At 32.3% G+C, this 19,944-nt stretch overlaps 2 protein-coding genes across 2 annotated transcripts in view; one reads left to right on the forward strand and one right to left on the reverse strand.

The window, feature by feature from the left end:
• Nucleotides 1–668: 668 nt before the first annotated feature.
• On the reverse strand, nt 669–17,819 carry pit (probable ATP-dependent RNA helicase pitchoune). The gene is made up of 10 exons (XM_011501527.1): nt 17,621–17,819; nt 17,386–17,490; nt 17,105–17,308; nt 16,768–17,028; nt 16,279–16,593; nt 15,896–16,197; nt 15,661–15,813; nt 15,023–15,193; nt 3,931–4,108; nt 669–853 (listed from the first exon to the last, which is right to left on the reverse strand). Exons 1-10 carry the CDS (start codon nt 17,715–17,717, stop codon nt 678–680), a joined length of 1,962 nt encoding a protein of 653 aa, XP_011499829.1. The 5' UTR covers nt 17,718–17,819; the 3' UTR covers nt 669–677.
• Nucleotides 17,820–18,367: 548 nt separating this feature from the next.
• Nucleotides 18,368–19,944, forward strand: part of LOC105363759 (WD repeat-containing protein 36) — a 4,039-nt gene continuing 2,462 nt past the window's right edge. Inside the window, exons 1-2 of the mRNA XM_011501528.1 lie at nt 18,368–19,711; nt 19,820–19,944. The exon at nt 19,820–19,944 is cut by the window's right edge and continues 435 nt beyond it. Coding sequence (XP_011499830.1) covers nt 18,744–19,711; nt 19,820–19,944 — 1,093 coding nt within the window. The 5' untranslated portion in view covers nt 18,368–18,743. The remainder of the gene's footprint in view (nt 19,712–19,819) is intronic.

The raw sequence follows: 19,944 nt of genomic DNA on the forward strand, positions 1-19,944 counted from the left end.
ACAGTTGCAATAAACGTATAATTAAACGAATGTTGCTCTCGCGGATCATCTGTGGCCGCGAGATGAGAGTTCTCGGAATTACATGAAAAACATTGTATAAATTTAGGCTCCCGATAGTCGCGGTGTTAATTTAATTTCACATAATTTTCACTGTAGATGGATGGTAAAAGGATCGTACGCAGCTGTGACGAATGAATAATTTATAAACTACGAGAATTGCTGGATTATTTAGTTTCGTTTGCTAACTTATTTTCTATATAAAGAAGCAGCTCCATTCTCTCATGAAAATTATACGGCGATCGTGAAAAAAAAAAAAAAAAATCTTGGCCTAAAAGCTCTGGACTAAATCGCCTAAAATTGCGTGAAAAGCGTCGTAGTGGGGAATTGACGATGGCACTTGTTTTACGTGGGAGGCGAATCAATTTTCGCAACAATTATTACATAAATGTTGCGATGCTCGATGCGTTGTGTTTGGAACTTAACTTTCGTGTCTTTAATAATTTTAATTAACAATTAATTCCGAACGTGGAATGACGAAGGATAAGGATGCAGGGTATATGAAGAATAAATGAATGAAACACATCATCGACTGTACAGACGTCGTTATTGTATATTTGCTGATATTGATAAGGGGACGACGAGTCGTGGCGATGACGGCCACGGATGGTGTCCAGGCACTATCGGCTGAACTGTCTGTTGTTGTTGCCGTAACGGTTGCCCACCTGCCGGAAGGTCTTGGTTCGCTCGGCTCGTCTCCTGGCGCCCGGCTGCTCCATGTTCAGCATGTTGAACTGTCCGTAGCCGCCTCCACCTAGTCGTTTGCGTGGACGAGAATTCTTGTTGTATCCCACTTCTAGGGTGACGTCGGTCTCGTTAAGGAAAATCCATTTGGCAAACTGATGCTCGGAGAGCTTGGTGGATCTCGCGCAAAAACTTGCCCTATACCCGCGCGTATCGGTGCGAATTCGTACAATGTAAATCGATCGATCCGACGTAATTTATCGATCTTCCGTTTGTGTCGATTATATGCGTGCTAGCCCCCCCCCCCCGCCACCACCACCCACAGACCAATATCCCACTACCCATCGGTATTAGTATGCAACGTTTTCCCGTGCTGAGTTTTAGTTCGACTTACTCGATCGCGCATATTAAAATGAAAATCCTTAAAGATGAAATGATTTATGGTAATTTTATTGCTAATGAGAAATGACTTTTCTATTAAAATTTGAGCATTATCGATTAAAAAGCGCAAGCAGAGAGAATCGTAAAATCGTGCCTGATATTACGTGTGGTTAAATTAAGTTTCATTAATTGTAAGAAGTGCGAACAAAAGCCAATTAGTACTTCATATCGATTTGATATAATAGTTATATGTATGGATACTTTGTTCATTAGAAGAAAGAAGAAAAAAAAAACAAAAACAAAACAAAAAAAAAAAAAGAAAAACAAAAAAGAAAGATCATTGCTCGAATTAAAAAGTTGAGAATAAGCGGAACAGTATCGACTCGTCCAAAAACTCATACTTAATTTGAAAGGACATTATCGTTAAGTTAACATTTTTCGAATTCTCGCACATTATGATGATTGACCACGTTTATTATATATGATTATTATGCTTTTAAACGCCGATTCCCACACGATTTGTCCCAAGTCGATCAATTTCAATGATACCTCGGCCGCTATAATACGCGAGCAGCAAGGACGAATATTCATTGCGATAATACATCGTTGATCGTAATTAATGGTAGCTTATAAGCAAATTTGTTTAAATTGCATAGATGGAATGTAATTTTGGTATGCCGTTGAAGAAATTCCAATAAAATCCGACTAGAAAGTGTCGGAGCAACAGATTTATATGACATTTATATGACAATATGTAGGTTGCTGCTTAGTGAATCAGACCTAAATAAATATATATTTATTTTATAAATTGAAGTTCAACTTGTAGCTAATCGCCATACGTGGTACGAATAACATTAAAGAAGACTATTTCAAAGACATTTAACGATACTCGATAAGTATCGAAGTGTTGAAGTATCGAGTAAACGAAATTGCAAATTAGAGGTGAGATTTTTCATTTCTGGTTATTTCTTTCCAAGTTTTACAAAACGTCCACATTTATATAAGAATGTCAAGGAGTAGGTGCGTTGTTTCTTTCTCTACATAAAAAGCAGCGTCAAAGAACGATAAATATTAAATAAATATAGGGCATTTGAAGATTGAATATAAAAGAGCGAATGAATAAGTCAAATGAGCACCGTAGGCGTGAATTACATTATCAAGCGAGCTTGCAGCGTCTGCATTAAAGTGATCGATGATCTACGATCTTATTCAATAAATCTGCTATCCGTTATCGATAGGGAGGCGTGGATAGGCATTACCAACACAAATTTAACGACTTACATGTACGCCGATGATGTACATTGTCGCGTTAACAATATTGTTTTTTTGCTATAAGTGACACGACCAGTCATCTGAACTATAAAGCAATTTAAAATTTCCTATCAAAGGTACGTGAATTATCGAGAGAAGTACACTGTACTCGTCCAAACTTACGATAGATGCGATGCTAGACTTGATCATTATTATTGGTTAACCAATGGCATTCGTTCAATTACGACTAATACAATTAGCAGAGTCGAATGAACTCGATCAATAAAATCAACAAAAAGATGCAGTCGATTTATCCATGAGAAAAATCTTTCTACATACATACATACATACATACATACATACATACATGTCGCTAATATCGTCGATAAGAAAGCAAAAAACAATAAAAAAATCAGCCCATTTTATATAATAAATAGGATAATTTAGAATAGAAACTGGCGTAACAAATTAAAGAGCGTGAGAGTACTTTGGATATTGAAGAAATGATAAAAATTTGTAATTTTATTATTTCACGAGTCGCGTTTCATATAATCATCTACGTGCTCGTCAAATTACTTATCAATCAATCAATCAATCAAATAAAATATATTAAGATATATGAATGGACGATATTTTAATAAACGATAATTTTAACGGTATTTGTTAATAATCCCGATTAGAAAATTTATTTAAATTTATAATCTTTCCACTTAGTCGAACTATCGCTCAACCGTAATTCAAATGCTTGCGATGCTCAATTTAGGCACAAAATACCTTTCCAAGTCTCACTATAGAATAGCAATCACTTGACATATGTATATAAGTACTTAATAAGTGCACAAATAATTCCAATATCAAAGCTAATTTGGAAAATTTAATTACAAAGAATATGTCGTAGGACAGAATGCTAGTAGATTTAAAATCTTGCCTAATTTCTCTCACTTTTATCACCGTTTTCACAATTACATAAAATGCTCGATTAATGTTCGATTATACATGGAATACATTACCATCATTATTATTAAACCAAAATAAGTGTATGAAAAATTTACGTTAGACTTAGAAATGTTGGTGCCTGTAAAAGCGAGTCAGTTTGCATTCACCTTAAAGTACACTTCCCGATAAGCAGCATTATTAAGTACTCTCAAGAAATTATGTGATAAGAATTTTGTTTTGAATCTAGAATTAATTGTTAATATTATCAGCGAGAAGATATGAAAAATGAACGAGTATGAAGCCGAGGTAACGAATATGGTCGTAAACAGGCATTGTCCCATAAGTGTATGATCGAGTATACGACGTCGTTAAACACGTAATCGAGGCGTATACGATATTTCAAGACCTTTTTTTTCTTTTCTCTCCCATCGTTTTACTCGAATGCGAACGGCTTTTCCTAAGAAATGTCGGTCGAGTACCGTCGGTAATCCCTGCGTACACTCCACCCAGTATGCAAGAGTTATATAAACATTGTCGCGCGAGTGATAAAAATTTTATAGGCATGGTATAGGCTTTTTTTTTTGTTTTTTTGTTTTTTTTCATTTTCATTCAAAAGGATACTGAGGTCGACTGCCGGTGGCACGACAAACCCGAAGGACTTTGCCACGTGGGCCAAATCCAGGGTCTCGATGTTGAAGATCTGCTTGAGATGGTGCGAGTCGTAGGCTCTCACGTACGCCTTGAACGCCTCCTTAGCCGATAAATTTAGAAAGTAATTCTTCGATATCAGCTTCTCCAGCTAAACAGTCAATAAAATTTCAAATTATACGTGCTAGGCATTTGTCATGTTGTCTTCCTACGATTACATTTTCGTAATTAAAAATTTTAATAGATTGGCGCAGAGAAGTGGCGCGAATGAATATTCACTAATAAAAAAACATTACAAAAGCCAATATGATAATGAGACAATATATTGACAACTTGAAGTAAGTGATTAAAATCGTACTGCGACAGTTTATTAATAATATAAAATAATTTAATTTAATTGCATTATTGATAGGCATTTGCGAATGAATTTATATTTCATGTATAATATACGCTGATGAAAATAATTTCACACAATATTGTAATTTAAAATTTTTAATCGTTAAAAATACAAGTCACGTTCATTTGTTAAGCAGGGAGAAAGCAAATGAATTATGAATACGCGAATGTTTCACAAATTCTTCACTTTATAAATCTCATACTACAATTTGTTTATAAAGTGATTTCATTTTTATATAAGTTTACAACAAGCAATAAGTATATATTGAAATTTAGTTGTTTTCCTGTATCATAATGAAAATGTTTATGCGTGAAAATTTGTTATTTGATTATTAATATCTAATTAATATATCGCTCTAACGTATGTCACCACTAAGCAGAAACTTATTTGATTTTATTTTGAATACGCTATTTTATATATTTATAGATTTTTTTTTTTATGTATTACTTAATTAATAATATATTGCTAATAAACCTTAGAAAAAATGCGTTTCCTATTTCTTTAAACGTAAATGAATATCATAGAGTTTTAGACTCGGGAGTAGGGTCGAGTGGGTGGGCAGGGGGAGGGGATAAATAATCTTCAAATAAAATGTTAATAAAGAAGATTGTTTTTGGGTAGTATGATGTTAATCGATCAGAGTCAATTAAATTTTTGTATTTTTTTTCTTTTTTCATTTTTTCTTTTTTTTTTTTTAATGAATTTTATATTAAAATACATATTTTTGTTAATTTAATAAGAAATGATTTTTTTTATACATTTTAGGAGTTATTGAAATTATAATCGTAATAGAATGATAGTTTTTTTCTCATTAGTTAACCGTTAAAATATTATTGCATCGATGAACTCGCAAAATCCAGAAATTTATTAAGTTCGTCATTTTCATTTAAAGTAAAAAATTCAAATGCCATTTAATTCTAACCTATATTGTTATTCTCGGCAAGAGTATTTGTTCATTCGAATTTGTAATTTCCACGCGAAATTGTTACATTAATCTATAAATAATCTTTAAATTAATTAAAACTACTTTTCTACAAATGTTCTCAAGTAATTGGAATATTTTTTATAAACTATATTATAATAAAGCTTGTTTAAACCAACAAATCAATGAATTTTAAGTTATAACGAGTAGAATTTTGTAGCAATTAAAGCATACTTTTACTTTATTACTTCTCGTTAAAATAAATAAATACTGCCATAAAAATAATATGCTTTTTAATTTCATTTCGATAAAGCAAACAATGACTGACCTAGAGTCTCAATTTTCTCTACCTTTATGTAAAGAAAAAAAAAAAAAAAACTTTAAACCTTACGCATTGTAAATTCATATAATTTACAATTACAGCAATATAAACTAAAGTGTAGTGAAAATACTGGAATATCATAGTAGTTGCAAATATCAAATATTGGTTTTCAAATTAAGGGATAAATTTAAATGAAGAACATTTTCCGTTTCTAGCTCGTTTTGTTAAAAATAATAATAATAATAATAATAATAAAAAAAAACATTCATTTCAATAAAGAGCATTTTCAAAAAGAAAGAAAAGAAAGAAAGAAAAAATTAAGATTAGATAACAACTGATTCGTGGCTCAATTCTGCATCCTGTATCGCCTTAAAAAATACTACACATCACCAACATTAGATGTTGAATCACGTATATGTATAACGAAAGTAAAATAGCCAATGTTTGAAATGTTTTTCTTTCGTAAAATTAATTGACAAAACCTGTTCGATAATTTATAATGTAAGCAAAACATAAGCAAATGTCGAAAATCGATTCCTTTAAGAATATTCTAAGTTAAGAAAATCCAATGGAGATAAATTTAAATTAATGATTGACTGACTGCGCACGTTGCATATCGAATTCCATACACTCGGAAAATTTTCAACTCTTTCATCAAGCCTTTCATTAATATTACTGGAAGAATGAAAATTTGATATATTTCCGAGATATTACGTTGTTTTTTTTTTTTTTTTTTTTTTTTTTTTTTTTTTTTTACATTTATACAATATGAAATCGAACGGAGCAGTTAAATTAAAAAAAAGACTGTCTATTAGAAAAACACTTAAACAATAAAAGATAAAATAAAAAATAAATAAATAAATAAAAATATGTAAGTAATAAGAAAATAAAATAAAATAAGTAAAAATATAAAAGGTGTGTAATCCTGTGCTACAATGAAAAAATGAAAAAGATTTCTTTGAATTAAGCGTCGTTCGTTATTTATCATAGATAGATAATCTTATTATCTCTTGAAAATATTACTTACGACTATTAAGTATTAATAACGACGCGTTATTAAAAAAAAAAAAAAAAAAAAAAAAAAAAAAAAAAAACTTTATACACAAAGAGTTTGCAAGCATTTAAGCGAAAGAAAGCGAAAAGCAAAAATTACATTCGCACTTTATCCAATCGTCTATCATACATCGAGATGATCTGTCAGTTTTTCCGAATCACATGATTTAGCTTTCATTTCGTTAAATATCAATAAATTATTCGTATTAAAACGTTGGCACGTTTAAACAATGTTAAGCAACATTTTAAGAAAAGTTTGAGCTAAATATCGCCTGAACGCTCAATTTGAGATTCTATTTGATTAATCATAAAATGAAAAGCCGACGGGTTTATGAGATCTATTTGGTCAATAGGGTGAAGAAAAAAAGAAAAAGAAAAATAAGAAAAGAAAATAAATTAAAAATACGTCTTGTCCTTTGAAATTGTGTTTTTACCACATAGGCGCTGAAAGGCGTATTGAATTAACCTTACCGACTTTGAACGAACGAATCTCGTTACATTAACGGCCGTACCACTTGTGTAAATATTAACATATAAATTATGATATATTTTCTGTGCGTCACACGGTAACGTCGTGTAACCGATTATTACATATCTGCCTGAAATTAGTAAATACCCTATTTGACGCATTACTGGCTCTCGTTGCACTTTTCATTTCAAATTTGCCTCACTCTTTAATAAAGACAAATGGCAACGACAAGCATGAATGAAAAACCGACGTTATAGGGACTTTTCAAGAGAACGTTCTCGCTTTAAAACGACATTTGGGGGGTTGGAGGTGGGGGTTGAGGGGGGGGGGACAAGCGCCAAGATTCGCGCGACATTCTTCCTTTTTCTTCGCCGTCTCCGCAAAAGGTCTCTGTGCAAATAATAGGCAATAAAAGCCGAGTTGCTTAATTAATTATCGAATATACGTGTACTCCGAGAACATGATCCAGGGCTTATTGATGCACGGCCGCTTTAAAGTCACCGATCGCTATACAAAACACGTTAAAAATCACGGAGGCAATAGGTGTTGGCCATCGCGCGTATGGCATTGTACGCGACACGGACGATTGAGAAAAAGTGTCGGCTCGAGTTCCATTCCATCAAGGATATACGAGCGCCTAGGCTACTACTTATAATCCCCGATCGTCGGGTAATAAAATCGCGCGAAAATCGTTAGAATGATTGGGTCGGCGAGGTTGGACGGGGCGAGGCGAGGCGAATCACTACGTAATCAGAATGCCCAATGAGCTTTTCTTTTAGAAAACGGCTCGTCGCTCGACGCGTTTTCATCCCGGAGCCGAGCGAGCATTGCGAGGTACGATATCAATCTAGAATGCGCTCGACCAAGATCATGATTTAAAAGCCAAGTGAAACAATGTACGATCCGCCATTGTACGTCGCCCATTGTCTTTCTCTTCCGTTCATTGAAGACGCGGACAATAATTAATCCCACCGAAATTACGTGTTTGATTGTTTTGCGCATTGTTGTGCTTTAAAAGTCCGCTTTATCGTCCATGTCACATCTGGCGCTACTTCCTGCTCTAGAAATAACGTCCCAACCTCTGATCCATCGTCGTATTCGCAATTCCCGCGCCCTTAAACGCGCCCCACTACCAACACTTCTACGAACTAGCATCGCGCGAATATTGAAGCGAACGTCCCGATCGACTTAGCTCGAACCCCCGACGACCCCCCGAATCACCGTCCCACAAAACACGCCATACCAATGACAGCGATTATGCTTTCGATGACCCGTGGCCTCGTAGTATATTCCGCGCGCAGCACTCGGCTTAAAAGTCACACAACGAACGGATTTCCATCCACGTATGCGGATGATACACGCTCCGAGGCGCGATATTTGCCATCTTAATGAATTGACACATCGGCCTCGAAGTGTCGGCTGTGCCTCTGTGTTGGCGCGCGCGCGTGAGATACCGTGTGGAGCGGCATCGCACATATTATATATCGCTGATATATGGCTGCGCGACACCGAGAAAATAGGAGTGGTTGGTAGGCCTATGTGAATGCGCGCGTGAATCATGCGCGTAGGCGGGATATTTCTTAGGCTCGGTTACGTATATGACTTTGCTCTATAGTTTATTACGATCGGCTTCGACACTTTCGTTGACCGGCATTTACGGGCTTTGGCCGCCGATCCTCTAAACGCCGTTGCGAGACGATTGGTCGGGGTTGAGGTGGCGCGATCGCCGATTCGACTTTTCTTTTTTCCCTTTTCATGCAATGCCAACCCTCGCATGTGAATACGCGCGCGCGTGTATATATATATATATATATATATATATATATATATATATGCGCGTGTATATAAAAATATATATATATACACATCGATTTGTACGTTTTAAATAATCGCTATCAAGTTTTTACTTACATTTATTTGACTCTCATTGAAAGGTACTGTTTAAGGATTAAATAGAGATTTATCGTGAATGATAATTAATTAAAAGGGTAATGAAGTAAAGAAAAAAAAGAGGAAGAAAAAGAAGAGAGAAAAACAAATGTGTTTAAACGGGGAATGAAATGGAGGACATTAATAATTTGATAATATCAATATTGAAATATATTTAGACTGATATCGTGTTAGGGATGGCATTTTCGATAGATCGGCCAAGCCATACGCTCCTCTTTCACAGCAAACGCAACGAAACAAATAATTTATATATTCAATATACGAACATTCTTACAAAATCCTTTTCACTTTACCAAAGTCATTTTCGACGCTTTTTTTTTTTTTATTTTTTTATTTTTTTACTTTTTTACTTTATTTTTCCAATATTTTTTTCGACCTATACAGACATTAGTGATTACCAATTAATGTTTCCGAGCATCAATGGTTTACCTCATTTATGCCATAAATCAACTCGGACAAGTGTAGTTAGGCGATAAAGATAAATTTAACGTTCACCGTGATTTCTCGCCCATTTATTTATGAGGGTAGCATTCCGTGTCATTTTTTAATGTCAAGCACGAGTCTTTTTTCACATTATTACCTACAGGTTCATTTACAGCATAATTAGCAATGCTGAGAATTATGCGAACGTAATCTAAATATAAACAATTACCGAATAATATAAAAAGATAAAATTGCTGACAAAACTCGAAACATATCAAAGAATCATAACATGATTTAGAGTGATTGCGTTTTATCTAATCCTGATTAGCCGGAAATCTCGAATAAATTGTGTGTAAATTACAAACTGAATTAATGGTCAGCAAGGATAGAAGATTTAAGACTCGCGGTAACTATAAGTATCCTTTTAAACTTAAGTTTGAGCTATAAACATGCATTATACAAACGATACGAGAGTATACGTATGGCTAATAGAATACTGCATAATACAATAATAATAATAATAATAATAATAATAATAATAAAATTACGATATTGTTAAATTTTAATATCTAAATGTGATATTAATGAGGCTTTAAGTATCGTTTGATATTCGAGGGATTAATTCTGATTTTTCGTTCAAAGAATATTAAGTATTATTATTAATAAATAACAAAAAAATCTACAAAAATATTTACTAATTAGCAAAACAGCGTATGGCATTTACTACTTATTATACATTATCGAAAATGACTATTTAAAAATACCGACATTCGACATAAAGTATTTTTTTACTGGTTCGAACAGAACATTAATCTACATCTTTATTAATATTACTTAAGAATTTGTAAATCGTTAATTATTAATCGATTAATAACAATATTACCAGAAATGCGAATAACCATTATTACATCCACTCGGTTGCTTTGAAGTAATTCAAATTATACTTTTTGACGTGAATTATTTTTTTTTTTTTTTTTTTTTTTTTTTTAAGAACTCTATATAAAATAAAATTGTACATTTATGATTGGGACTTTTAATTGAATGTAATAATACAAGATGTGTGAAGTCAATATATAGGCAGTTTTATGCAAATACCTACATCCCAATCATTGTGGAAGGTAATAATAATAATAATAATAATAATAATAATAATAATAATATAAAAAAAAAAAAAAAAAAACAAATTTCAATAAAAAGCCGTAATGAAAAAGATAATAAATATTAATACTTGTTGGGAAAATGTTTCACCTACGACTTCCTTAAAATGGCACGCATATCTTTTTTCGCAATTGCAAGTAATTGACTTTAAAAACATCTCGGTTGAAAGAATCTGTGGAGGTTTTCATAAGTGATGTGTTAATTATTACATTTTGCAATTTCATGGTAAATATTCCAATTGCTTTGAACAAATACTTACAAAGGTAGAATTTTTATGGCTTTCTCAACTTATTTTTATTGCTCTTACATACTGGATCTTAAGAATTAACTTAACAATCATCAACGTATTGCAATCATATTATCCATTATTGCACAAAATCATGTCAAGTGTTAATTCAAAATTGCTAACAATATATATATATATATTAACAATAAATTGCTTTAGCAAAAGTTAAATAGCAATGATCTTCATATAACATTTGAATTTATAATAAATTCTTATCTAAAGAGGTAAATTTATTTCAAAGACAATTGTCCGCTAAATATTAGTATATTCTGCATCACAATCTCAAGGTCTTTTCTTTTATTAAATATACAATTATTCAACATTATATTCCATTAAATTAACTAAAAGAAATTCAAATTATACTTTGAACGTTAAAAACAAAAACACAAAAAAACAAAAAAACATAAAGAAAAAAAAGAAGAAAAAGGAACGTTAAAATATTCCACGATGAATAGGTTTATTGAAAAAATATTCTTGACGAGTTGATTTTTTTTTTACATACTTTGGAAGCAATAAAATTATTAAATGGAAAAAGTGAGAAAGAAGCTCAAAGAAAAAAATGAAACAAAATACATCGTTCAACATATTTATGCGTCCAAAACATCGGATTTTTCGTCTCATTCATTTAACGAAAACAAATCACATTGTGGCTGTCTATATCCGTACTTTGGAAATCGGATTTTCACTTGAATTATTTAATTATTTATCAAACAATCGATAGCAATAAATTTGGATATATTGTCTATACATGCTTTACAACTCGATAACAAAGACAAATAAAATATGCCAAGACAAATAAAGTTTGCGAGATTATTTATTTGTAATTAAGGAATTAAAAATTAAATTAGTTGATTGATTAATTTATGCTTTTTAATACAATGAAATCACATTTAACGCTAAGAAATAATGAATTTTACAAATTCACGCGTTCGCGTAATAAAATTTTATTGCTCTTTCCTTGTTAATTCAATGTGCTTTACATTCTACTAGATCGTCGCATCTTCTCATGTCAAGTAGATTTTACGATATATCTTCAATTATTTAAATTGACCGCTAAAACAAAAGACTCGATGCTCAATTTCAGTCTTTTATTAAAATCGAATTTCGCTCCTCGTTGAGTTTTCATGCGCCGACAATGCAAGTGAGCGCTGATCGATTTCTATCGATTGATTTAACAAAATGAGCAGACCATCGTATAGTATTCGCCAAGCGAAATTCATTCGCGCTCATGCAATCGAAGGAAGATCTTTCGCAATGGGAAGGATCTTTTCAAAGAGGCTCGCGACTACACGCCGTTAGTGCCGCTTCAATCGCAGTAACATTTAGTCAGGTACGATAACGGGGGAGGGGGGAACAGCAGCAATCGAAGTCAATCGATTAGGGTGGGAAGGGGGATTTGCGGGGGGGGATGAGGATGAGGATGAGGAGGGAGGAGGAGGAGGGGGGGGTCTCTCTCCTTGCAATTCTACTCCTTTTACTTTTCTATTTGACCCGCGAGGCTGAAGTCACCACCGCTGAAGTTTCCGTCATTGCACGAGACCCTATAAACAAAAAACCACTGGCTTTCCTTACGCGCGCGTTCAATTAAATTAGTAAAGAAAGTGGATCGTCGGCTTTTGAGCCTAGCCGGTTTTTAGATAAAATGCAAGGATTGATCGAGGAGCTTAAATTTTAAGTGCGTCTAATGCTTGTAAAAAGCATTCGACCGTTGGAAAACGATGGATATTTAGTGGAGCGCGGAGGCTTGTGTAAACAATTTATTTATCCGAGTGCCGCGCGTCCTTACCATTTGTCAATGTACAGTTACAATCTTTCAATGTCAAGGATAGTCGGAGATCATTGCGTCATCTCCTCACCAAATATGGACCCTTTTGGTGTTCTACCTATACGCGCGCACTTGAAGCCGCCGCTACCGCCGCCACCGCCGCCATCGCCTCCATCGCCGCCACCGCCGCTCGATTTCTCTTGTCGAAATTTCGACGACACCACAATTAAACTTATTCCTGCCTTTTTCCAAATTTTAATCGCGTCCTACGGACAATGCGCAAATCGAGGATGGACAGTTTTTTTCAATTTTTCACGTTCGTGTCATTTAAAAGATCTCCGCCTATTTCACACGCTCTTCTCCGACTAGATATTCCTCGACACGTGTCATTGAGTTTTTATTTTAAAGTTGAAAATCTCGACTTTAAGACTTCTTGAATCACTACAGTAACTAAATTTAAATATCTTTCAATTATTTTTCAATCGTCGTCTCGAAGAAATGCCTTGAATCAATAATTTAAAGTATATCTCGTAAAGAGTGAACATTTTATTTACAGAACTTTTTCTTAGGCATTAAACGTGAGAAGAGAATATTTCTTTATACTCCGAAAGTTAATTATTCATTTGATTTATCAGCACTGCTTGAGCATTAAATCAACTACAATATCAACAATTTTAATTTGTTTATTATATAGGTCATAGAGATGCGAGAAATTGACAACACATTCCAGATATATTTACATCTACATATTCTTTATAATAATATAAATAAATATATTATTTGCAATAGTTAACAAATGAATATTACATAATATTTTTAAATAATTGTGAAAATTATTAAAATGATCGAAATAACAAATAATAGAGTTAATATATGAATTAAATAAAAATATTGACTTAAATATTTATTATAAAATCAAAGAAATTTTTAAAACAAGAATTATGATATTTTAATTATTACACATCAATTATATGTTTCGATACTTCGACAATTCACAAGTTAAATAACATTGATATTAAATTGTCTAAAGTCATCTGTATTTCAAACAACATGTGATCAATAATCTACTTTTTTTTTTTTTATCTACCTTCATAGTATGAATTTTTTCAATATATAAATATTAATTATTTGATAAATAGAGAACGAAGAGGTAATATGTAACACGATGTAAAATATAAATAATAATAATTTTCTTATACACTGAAATAAATGATTTATACATGTAGACTATGTATTATTCATTTATATGTAAAAATAATTAATTACATTCTACTTACGATTAAATAAACGATATAGCATTTGGTTTTAAAAAAAATTTTTCAAAATAAAATAAATACTTATTGCTTTTGTAAAGAAATTAATTTTTGTCGTATATATTTCAATAAAACAAGTAGGATATTTATTTACGTAATAGATATAAAAAAAAAAAAAAAAAAAAAAAAACATCGTAACGTTATGAAATAATTAATTAATAACTAATGAAAGGTAGATGACTCTACAAAATTAAATATTGTAAAATATATTAAATATTTTTCATAATTAAAATAGCTCTTTTCATGCCAATTGAAAATGTTTAAATTATAATTTATTATATATTTTATCGGAACTAAGTGATAAGACAATTAATTACAACAAACATATGTACAATTTTCATAAATTATATCAAAAATCCAATTTCATTTTCGTATTAATAAGCATTTGTTAGTTCATATCATAGTCAATATCAAGTCAAGTTTTGGCAAAATACTTAAATGTTCATTATCATATGGTTTAAAGTATTATAATAACATCTCAAAATTTATTAATGAAAGTATTAATCGAAGCTATTATCGTTATTTTAGTCTTTTGCAGAATATTGTCACTGAAAATAATTGCACAGACATTTTGAGATTTTTTATATGCGAACCATGACGACGCATCAATGTCAATTTTATCGTTACGTCACGGCGCGTTGTGGCAATTAATTTATATGGAGTCGTTAATCAAGCTACAGGGATGAATGACATAATCATAGATTTAGAACAATGACTTTGACAAGCTAAAATAAGCAGAGGTCGTAATCATTGCTAAATACTATATTCAAATTCTTATTCTGCAATTCTTTACTTAGATCGAATGCTAATTGTTATCAAACTATCATCATTTTAGCTCTTAACACGATATTTTTGGATAAACTCTTTCTTTCGAATGCTTAAAATAAACGAAATAGGAGATAGTCCCTACATAGTTTCCAACACAATAGCGTATCAATAAAAAGGATATCGAAATAATTTAAATATACAGAAGCAATAATGGGATTTAAATGTTGAATAAGTTTTACCTGAAGCTGAATATCTGCTATTTTATTCCATGAGAACTCAAATTCATTTACAGGAACCCGAGCTAGTTTCAAATATCGAAGGAAACCAAGTTCTTCCGGACGAAGAATCAGTAAAGCATTACCTTTACCACCTTCGCCACGAGCTGTTCTACCAACTCGATGAATGTATTCCTACAGAATGCAATAAATTTATTTATTTCAACATTATATTAAATATATATATATATATATATATATATAGAATAAAATCCGAGTTTTTAAACTTTTAATAATAAATTATTTTGAAGATATTAAAAAAATAAATGTTTAAATTAACTTATTGATGAGGATTGATTATCATAGATGGAAATATTATTCAATGTTTTAAATGAATTTGATGAATGTTTTGAAAGAAACTTAAATATGCATGAAAATATGTTCATTTTTATCCGAGCTATTGGATTGGAAGGCAGGCACAAATAAGTAATTTAACGTGAAATTTAAATGCATTATGGCTATAGGACCAAAAATTAAAATTTTTCCTTGTTTCCAATTAAAATGATATAATGATCGCTTGCTTTCTTGTGCCTTAATAAATATATCATATATAATGCAATTGGTGATTCTTCTTTAATAAGAATAATTGAAATTGTCATTACTTTTGGATCATCGGGTGGATCATATTGAACGATCCAATCAACATCTGGAATGTCAAGACCTCTGGCAGCTACATCGGTACAAAGAAGAATGCCCGTTTGTGCATTACAAAATTGGAAGAAAGTTGTCGTTCTTTTGGTTTGTTTTTGTTTGCCCTATAACAGTTGTCTGTAATTAATTATATTGGAAACATTCGATATTATATTGAGAAAAAGTAGAGTTAGTAAAAAAGCTTACATGAATGCTCATCACTGGTAAATCAATATAATTCAGAAGCTCATTATGGTACTTAACGGACATGCAAGAACTGAAAAAGACCATTACTTTTCTTTCTCGATTTTTCTTTAAAAATGTAAACAGCAAAAGAAATCTTTTCTCGCTAGGGCAAGCAACATATCCTTGCTCTAAGCCTTCCACTGTAGCTTCCTCTTTGGTATCATCAACGCCAACGTACATTGGCTCTTTTTTCAATGCTACTCCTGTCAATGCTTGCGTTTTTTTTGTTTGAGTTGCACTGAAAAGCATAGTTTGTCTTCTTTCTGAAAACACGATTAAACGAATAATAAATCAAATACTTTGACGAAAACGGATAAAAATTCACTTTATTTAGCTTTACGGACTTGGCAAAATGTTAATAATTTGTTTAAGTTCTTCTTCAAATCCAATGTCAAGAATTCTGTCGGCTTCATCAATAATTAGACACTGAAGATTTTTGTACATAAAATCAGGAGTATTTTGTAGATGATCGAGTAAACGTCCAGGTGTAGCTACAATTATATTAACACCTTTCGATAATTTTTGAGCCTCGGTCTGTCTGCTGGCACCACCCATTAATAAACCATAAGTATGATGATGATACTTCATTAATTCTTTGAGTACTCCAAAGGTCTGCATCGACAATTCACGAGTTGGAGAAATGATTATACATCCAGTACCTAATAAAATATAATATTAATTTTTAAGCTTATTAAAGATAATATACAATGTGCGCTTTAAGAACTTGAAAGTTCCATTGAGACAAATCAACAATATAATTTAATTCTTTTATGTAAAAGTAATGTAAATATTAAATTGATTATCGACAAGATAAATTGAAAAAATATATATACCATTACGAGGCATAAATTTGAGTTTATAAATGAGTTCTACAGCAGGGATGAGAAAAGCCAGGGTTTTTCCAGATCCGGTCTTTGCTGCACCAACAAGATCTCGTCCTTCGAGAAGTGACGGTATTGACATAGCTTGAATTTCAGTCATCTCCTTAAATCCCATCTCTGCAATAGCATTTAAGGTCTTTTCGCAAACATTATCTTTGAGAGAGGCAAATGATTTGTCTTTCAGAATTTCCAAACCGATCGACGATCCTGGCACTATTAATAAATTTATCATTATTATACATAAACCATTTATAGATGAACATATTGGCTTTACGCCAAAAATACATACAATTTGTATTAGAAGCTTCCTTTGCCACCTCTTCAGAATTAGAATCTTCATCTTCGCTTTCATTTTCATTTTCATTTTCATTTTCCTTTTCATTTTCATTTTCATTTTCACTTTCACATTTGACCTCAGCTTCCGATATCGATTCTTTACTATCATCAGAATTCTCTTCCTCAATTTCATTCACTTTAACTTTATTCCTCTTGTCTGCATGAAGATAAACAAACACAATTATTAAATAATATTATTGCGAAATTCATTAAATAATAATAATCGTGTCTAACTTTTGGAAACGGGTTCATCCTCCACGGACTGACGTTTAATTCCTCTTTTATTCTTTGCTGGAATGTTTTCTTCCCTCTCTAGCACAGATTTTTCATTCGCAATATCTATTAAAAATAAATGCAATGTAATTCGGAAAAAAATTAATCCTTACCAAGAGAATTTACAATCAATGGGAGAATTAAGTATTGTTTGTACTTTCTTAACCTCTAATACCAACTTCTAATAATACTATACCGTCTTCCTTTTCGTTTTCTCGATTTTGCAATATTCTCAATTTATTCCTCTCCCTTCTCTTGATTTTTCGCATTAACATCTTATCCGGTAAAGACATTTTTCCAACAATTATTTAATAGAATACTAGAGAATTCCCATGTGCTATAATGTCATACTTCCCCAAGTCCACTGTGAATTAAAAATTCGGGCCATCCAGGGCGACTTTTCCCATTGGCTATTGGCAGTCACGTGCGTTCGAAAATCAAAGTTTTGAAAAGCCAATGCAGCCAACATCACCGACGAACTCCTCATTGCGATTGCGTGGGTAGAGCATATATGAAATTCGAGGTTGCATGCACTGGGAATTGAAGGAACATTTATACAAAGTAAAAAGTGATAAGTTACGCGAATCCAGCATAGATATTTAAAAATGTCTATATTTTTTAAATGCTGTTTATCCCAAGTAAATTAAATTGAAACGTATTTTCATAAGCATCAGAAGCTGTAATTCAGCTGTAAATAAGCAGTCTTTTTTGTCATAAACATATATATATATATATATATATATATATATATATATATATGTAGTATGTATATATGTCGATAATGCTTGCTCCACACTTGATTCAATAATCGCAAGAGTTTAAAAATTGATTTATCAAAGTATTTTAAATCGCTTTTTAAATCTATGGGATGTTTTTAATGTGACAAGAAATATAATATTAGTGAATGAAATCAATTGAACGCGAAAGAGGTACGTGCATGGACTAGATTTTTCATCACTCGACACCAGAATTCAAATCACTTTCTCAATTATCTCGATACTTCATTTATACCTTTTATTTCTTTAGCCGACCGTTATTTCCCCATCTATATGCATTTGTGCTTGTTGCAGACGTAAATAGTGTTTGATTGCACCAGATAGGCGGGGATGAGCCACATGAAATAATTAGGCGGTCCAATGGAAATACAAATATGCACGTGGTTTTTTCCTAACCTTAAATCGGTTGTTTAAATGTATTTATCCTTTGAGACTTGTTATTGATAGCTTTGTTTTTAAAGTTCGTGCGAGTGCAAAAAAATTGTTTGTTTTCGCGAAATTATAACGGATCGATGAAAAAAATCAACGCAAAGATTATTAAAGATGTCTCACAGTAAAATATTTCAACGAAATCGTGCTTTGGGATATGTGAGCAATCACATTCCAGTGGTAACGCGATACATTCAACGCAGAAAAGAAAATCTAATAGTCACCTGTACAGGGAGAAGTTTTCATACTTACGGCTGTTCGCATTTCACTTTGCTAAGTGTATCCGCAGCTCATCCGGATGATATAACCTGCCTGGCCGCTGATACGTTTCATGTTTATACAGCCAGCAGTAATAAAATTTATGCATGGAGGAGAGGAAACGAGTTGAAGCATACTTACACTGGTCACGAATACCAAATTCATTTACTTTTGCCATTTGGACCACATCTCATCTCCATTGACGAAAATAGCAATTTAAAAATCTGGAATATAAAACTGGAAGAACTTATTGCAGAATCAAATTTTAGCAATAAGATTTTCAAAATCACCGCTTTAATGCATCCAAATACATATATAAATAAAATACTGTTGGGCAGTGAACAAGGACAGATGCAATTGTGGAATATTAAAACAATCAAGATGATTTATACATTCCAAGGTTGGAATTGTTCGATAAGCGTCATCGAACAGGCACCTGCGATTGATGTTGTAGCCGTAGGTTTAATAGATGGTAGAATAGTCTTACATAATTTAAAAGTGGACGAAACAATTTTTGAAGTCGTACAAGATTGGGGAACCGTTACCTCTATTTCGTTCAGAAGCGACGGGTATCCAATAATGGCTACTGGTACTCTGCAAGGGCACATAGTGCTCTGGAATCTTGAAAACCGTAAAATCGATAGTCAAATTTTAAATGCTCATTTTGGATCTGTGGCGGGATTGAAATATCTTCCAAACGAACCCTTAATAGTCTCCTCATCGCCGGATAATACATTAAAGCTTTGGATATTTGATCTAGCGGATGGAGCGGGAAGATTATTAAGAATTAGAGAAGGACATGCAGAACCACCGACCATGATAAGGTACTTAATTCTTTAGATATCGAGCTTGTACGGTTCCTTATTTACAATTAATTTTCATCATTTTTTGGCACACTCTTATAATCGACGTATATTTCATATTGTTATCAGGTTCTATGGAAATGATGGTCATAATATTCTGTCCATAAGTGGAGACTCTTCTTTAAGAATATTTTCCACTCAGACCGAAACATTCAATAAAAGCTTAGGAAGAGCATCGTACAACAGAAAAGCTT

Source organism: Ceratosolen solmsi, unplaced genomic scaffold, assembly GCF_000503995.2.
Source record: "Ceratosolen solmsi marchali unplaced genomic scaffold, CerSol_1.0 scaffold28, whole genome shotgun sequence".
Classification (NCBI taxonomy): domain Eukaryota; kingdom Metazoa; phylum Arthropoda; class Insecta; order Hymenoptera; family Agaonidae; genus Ceratosolen; species Ceratosolen solmsi.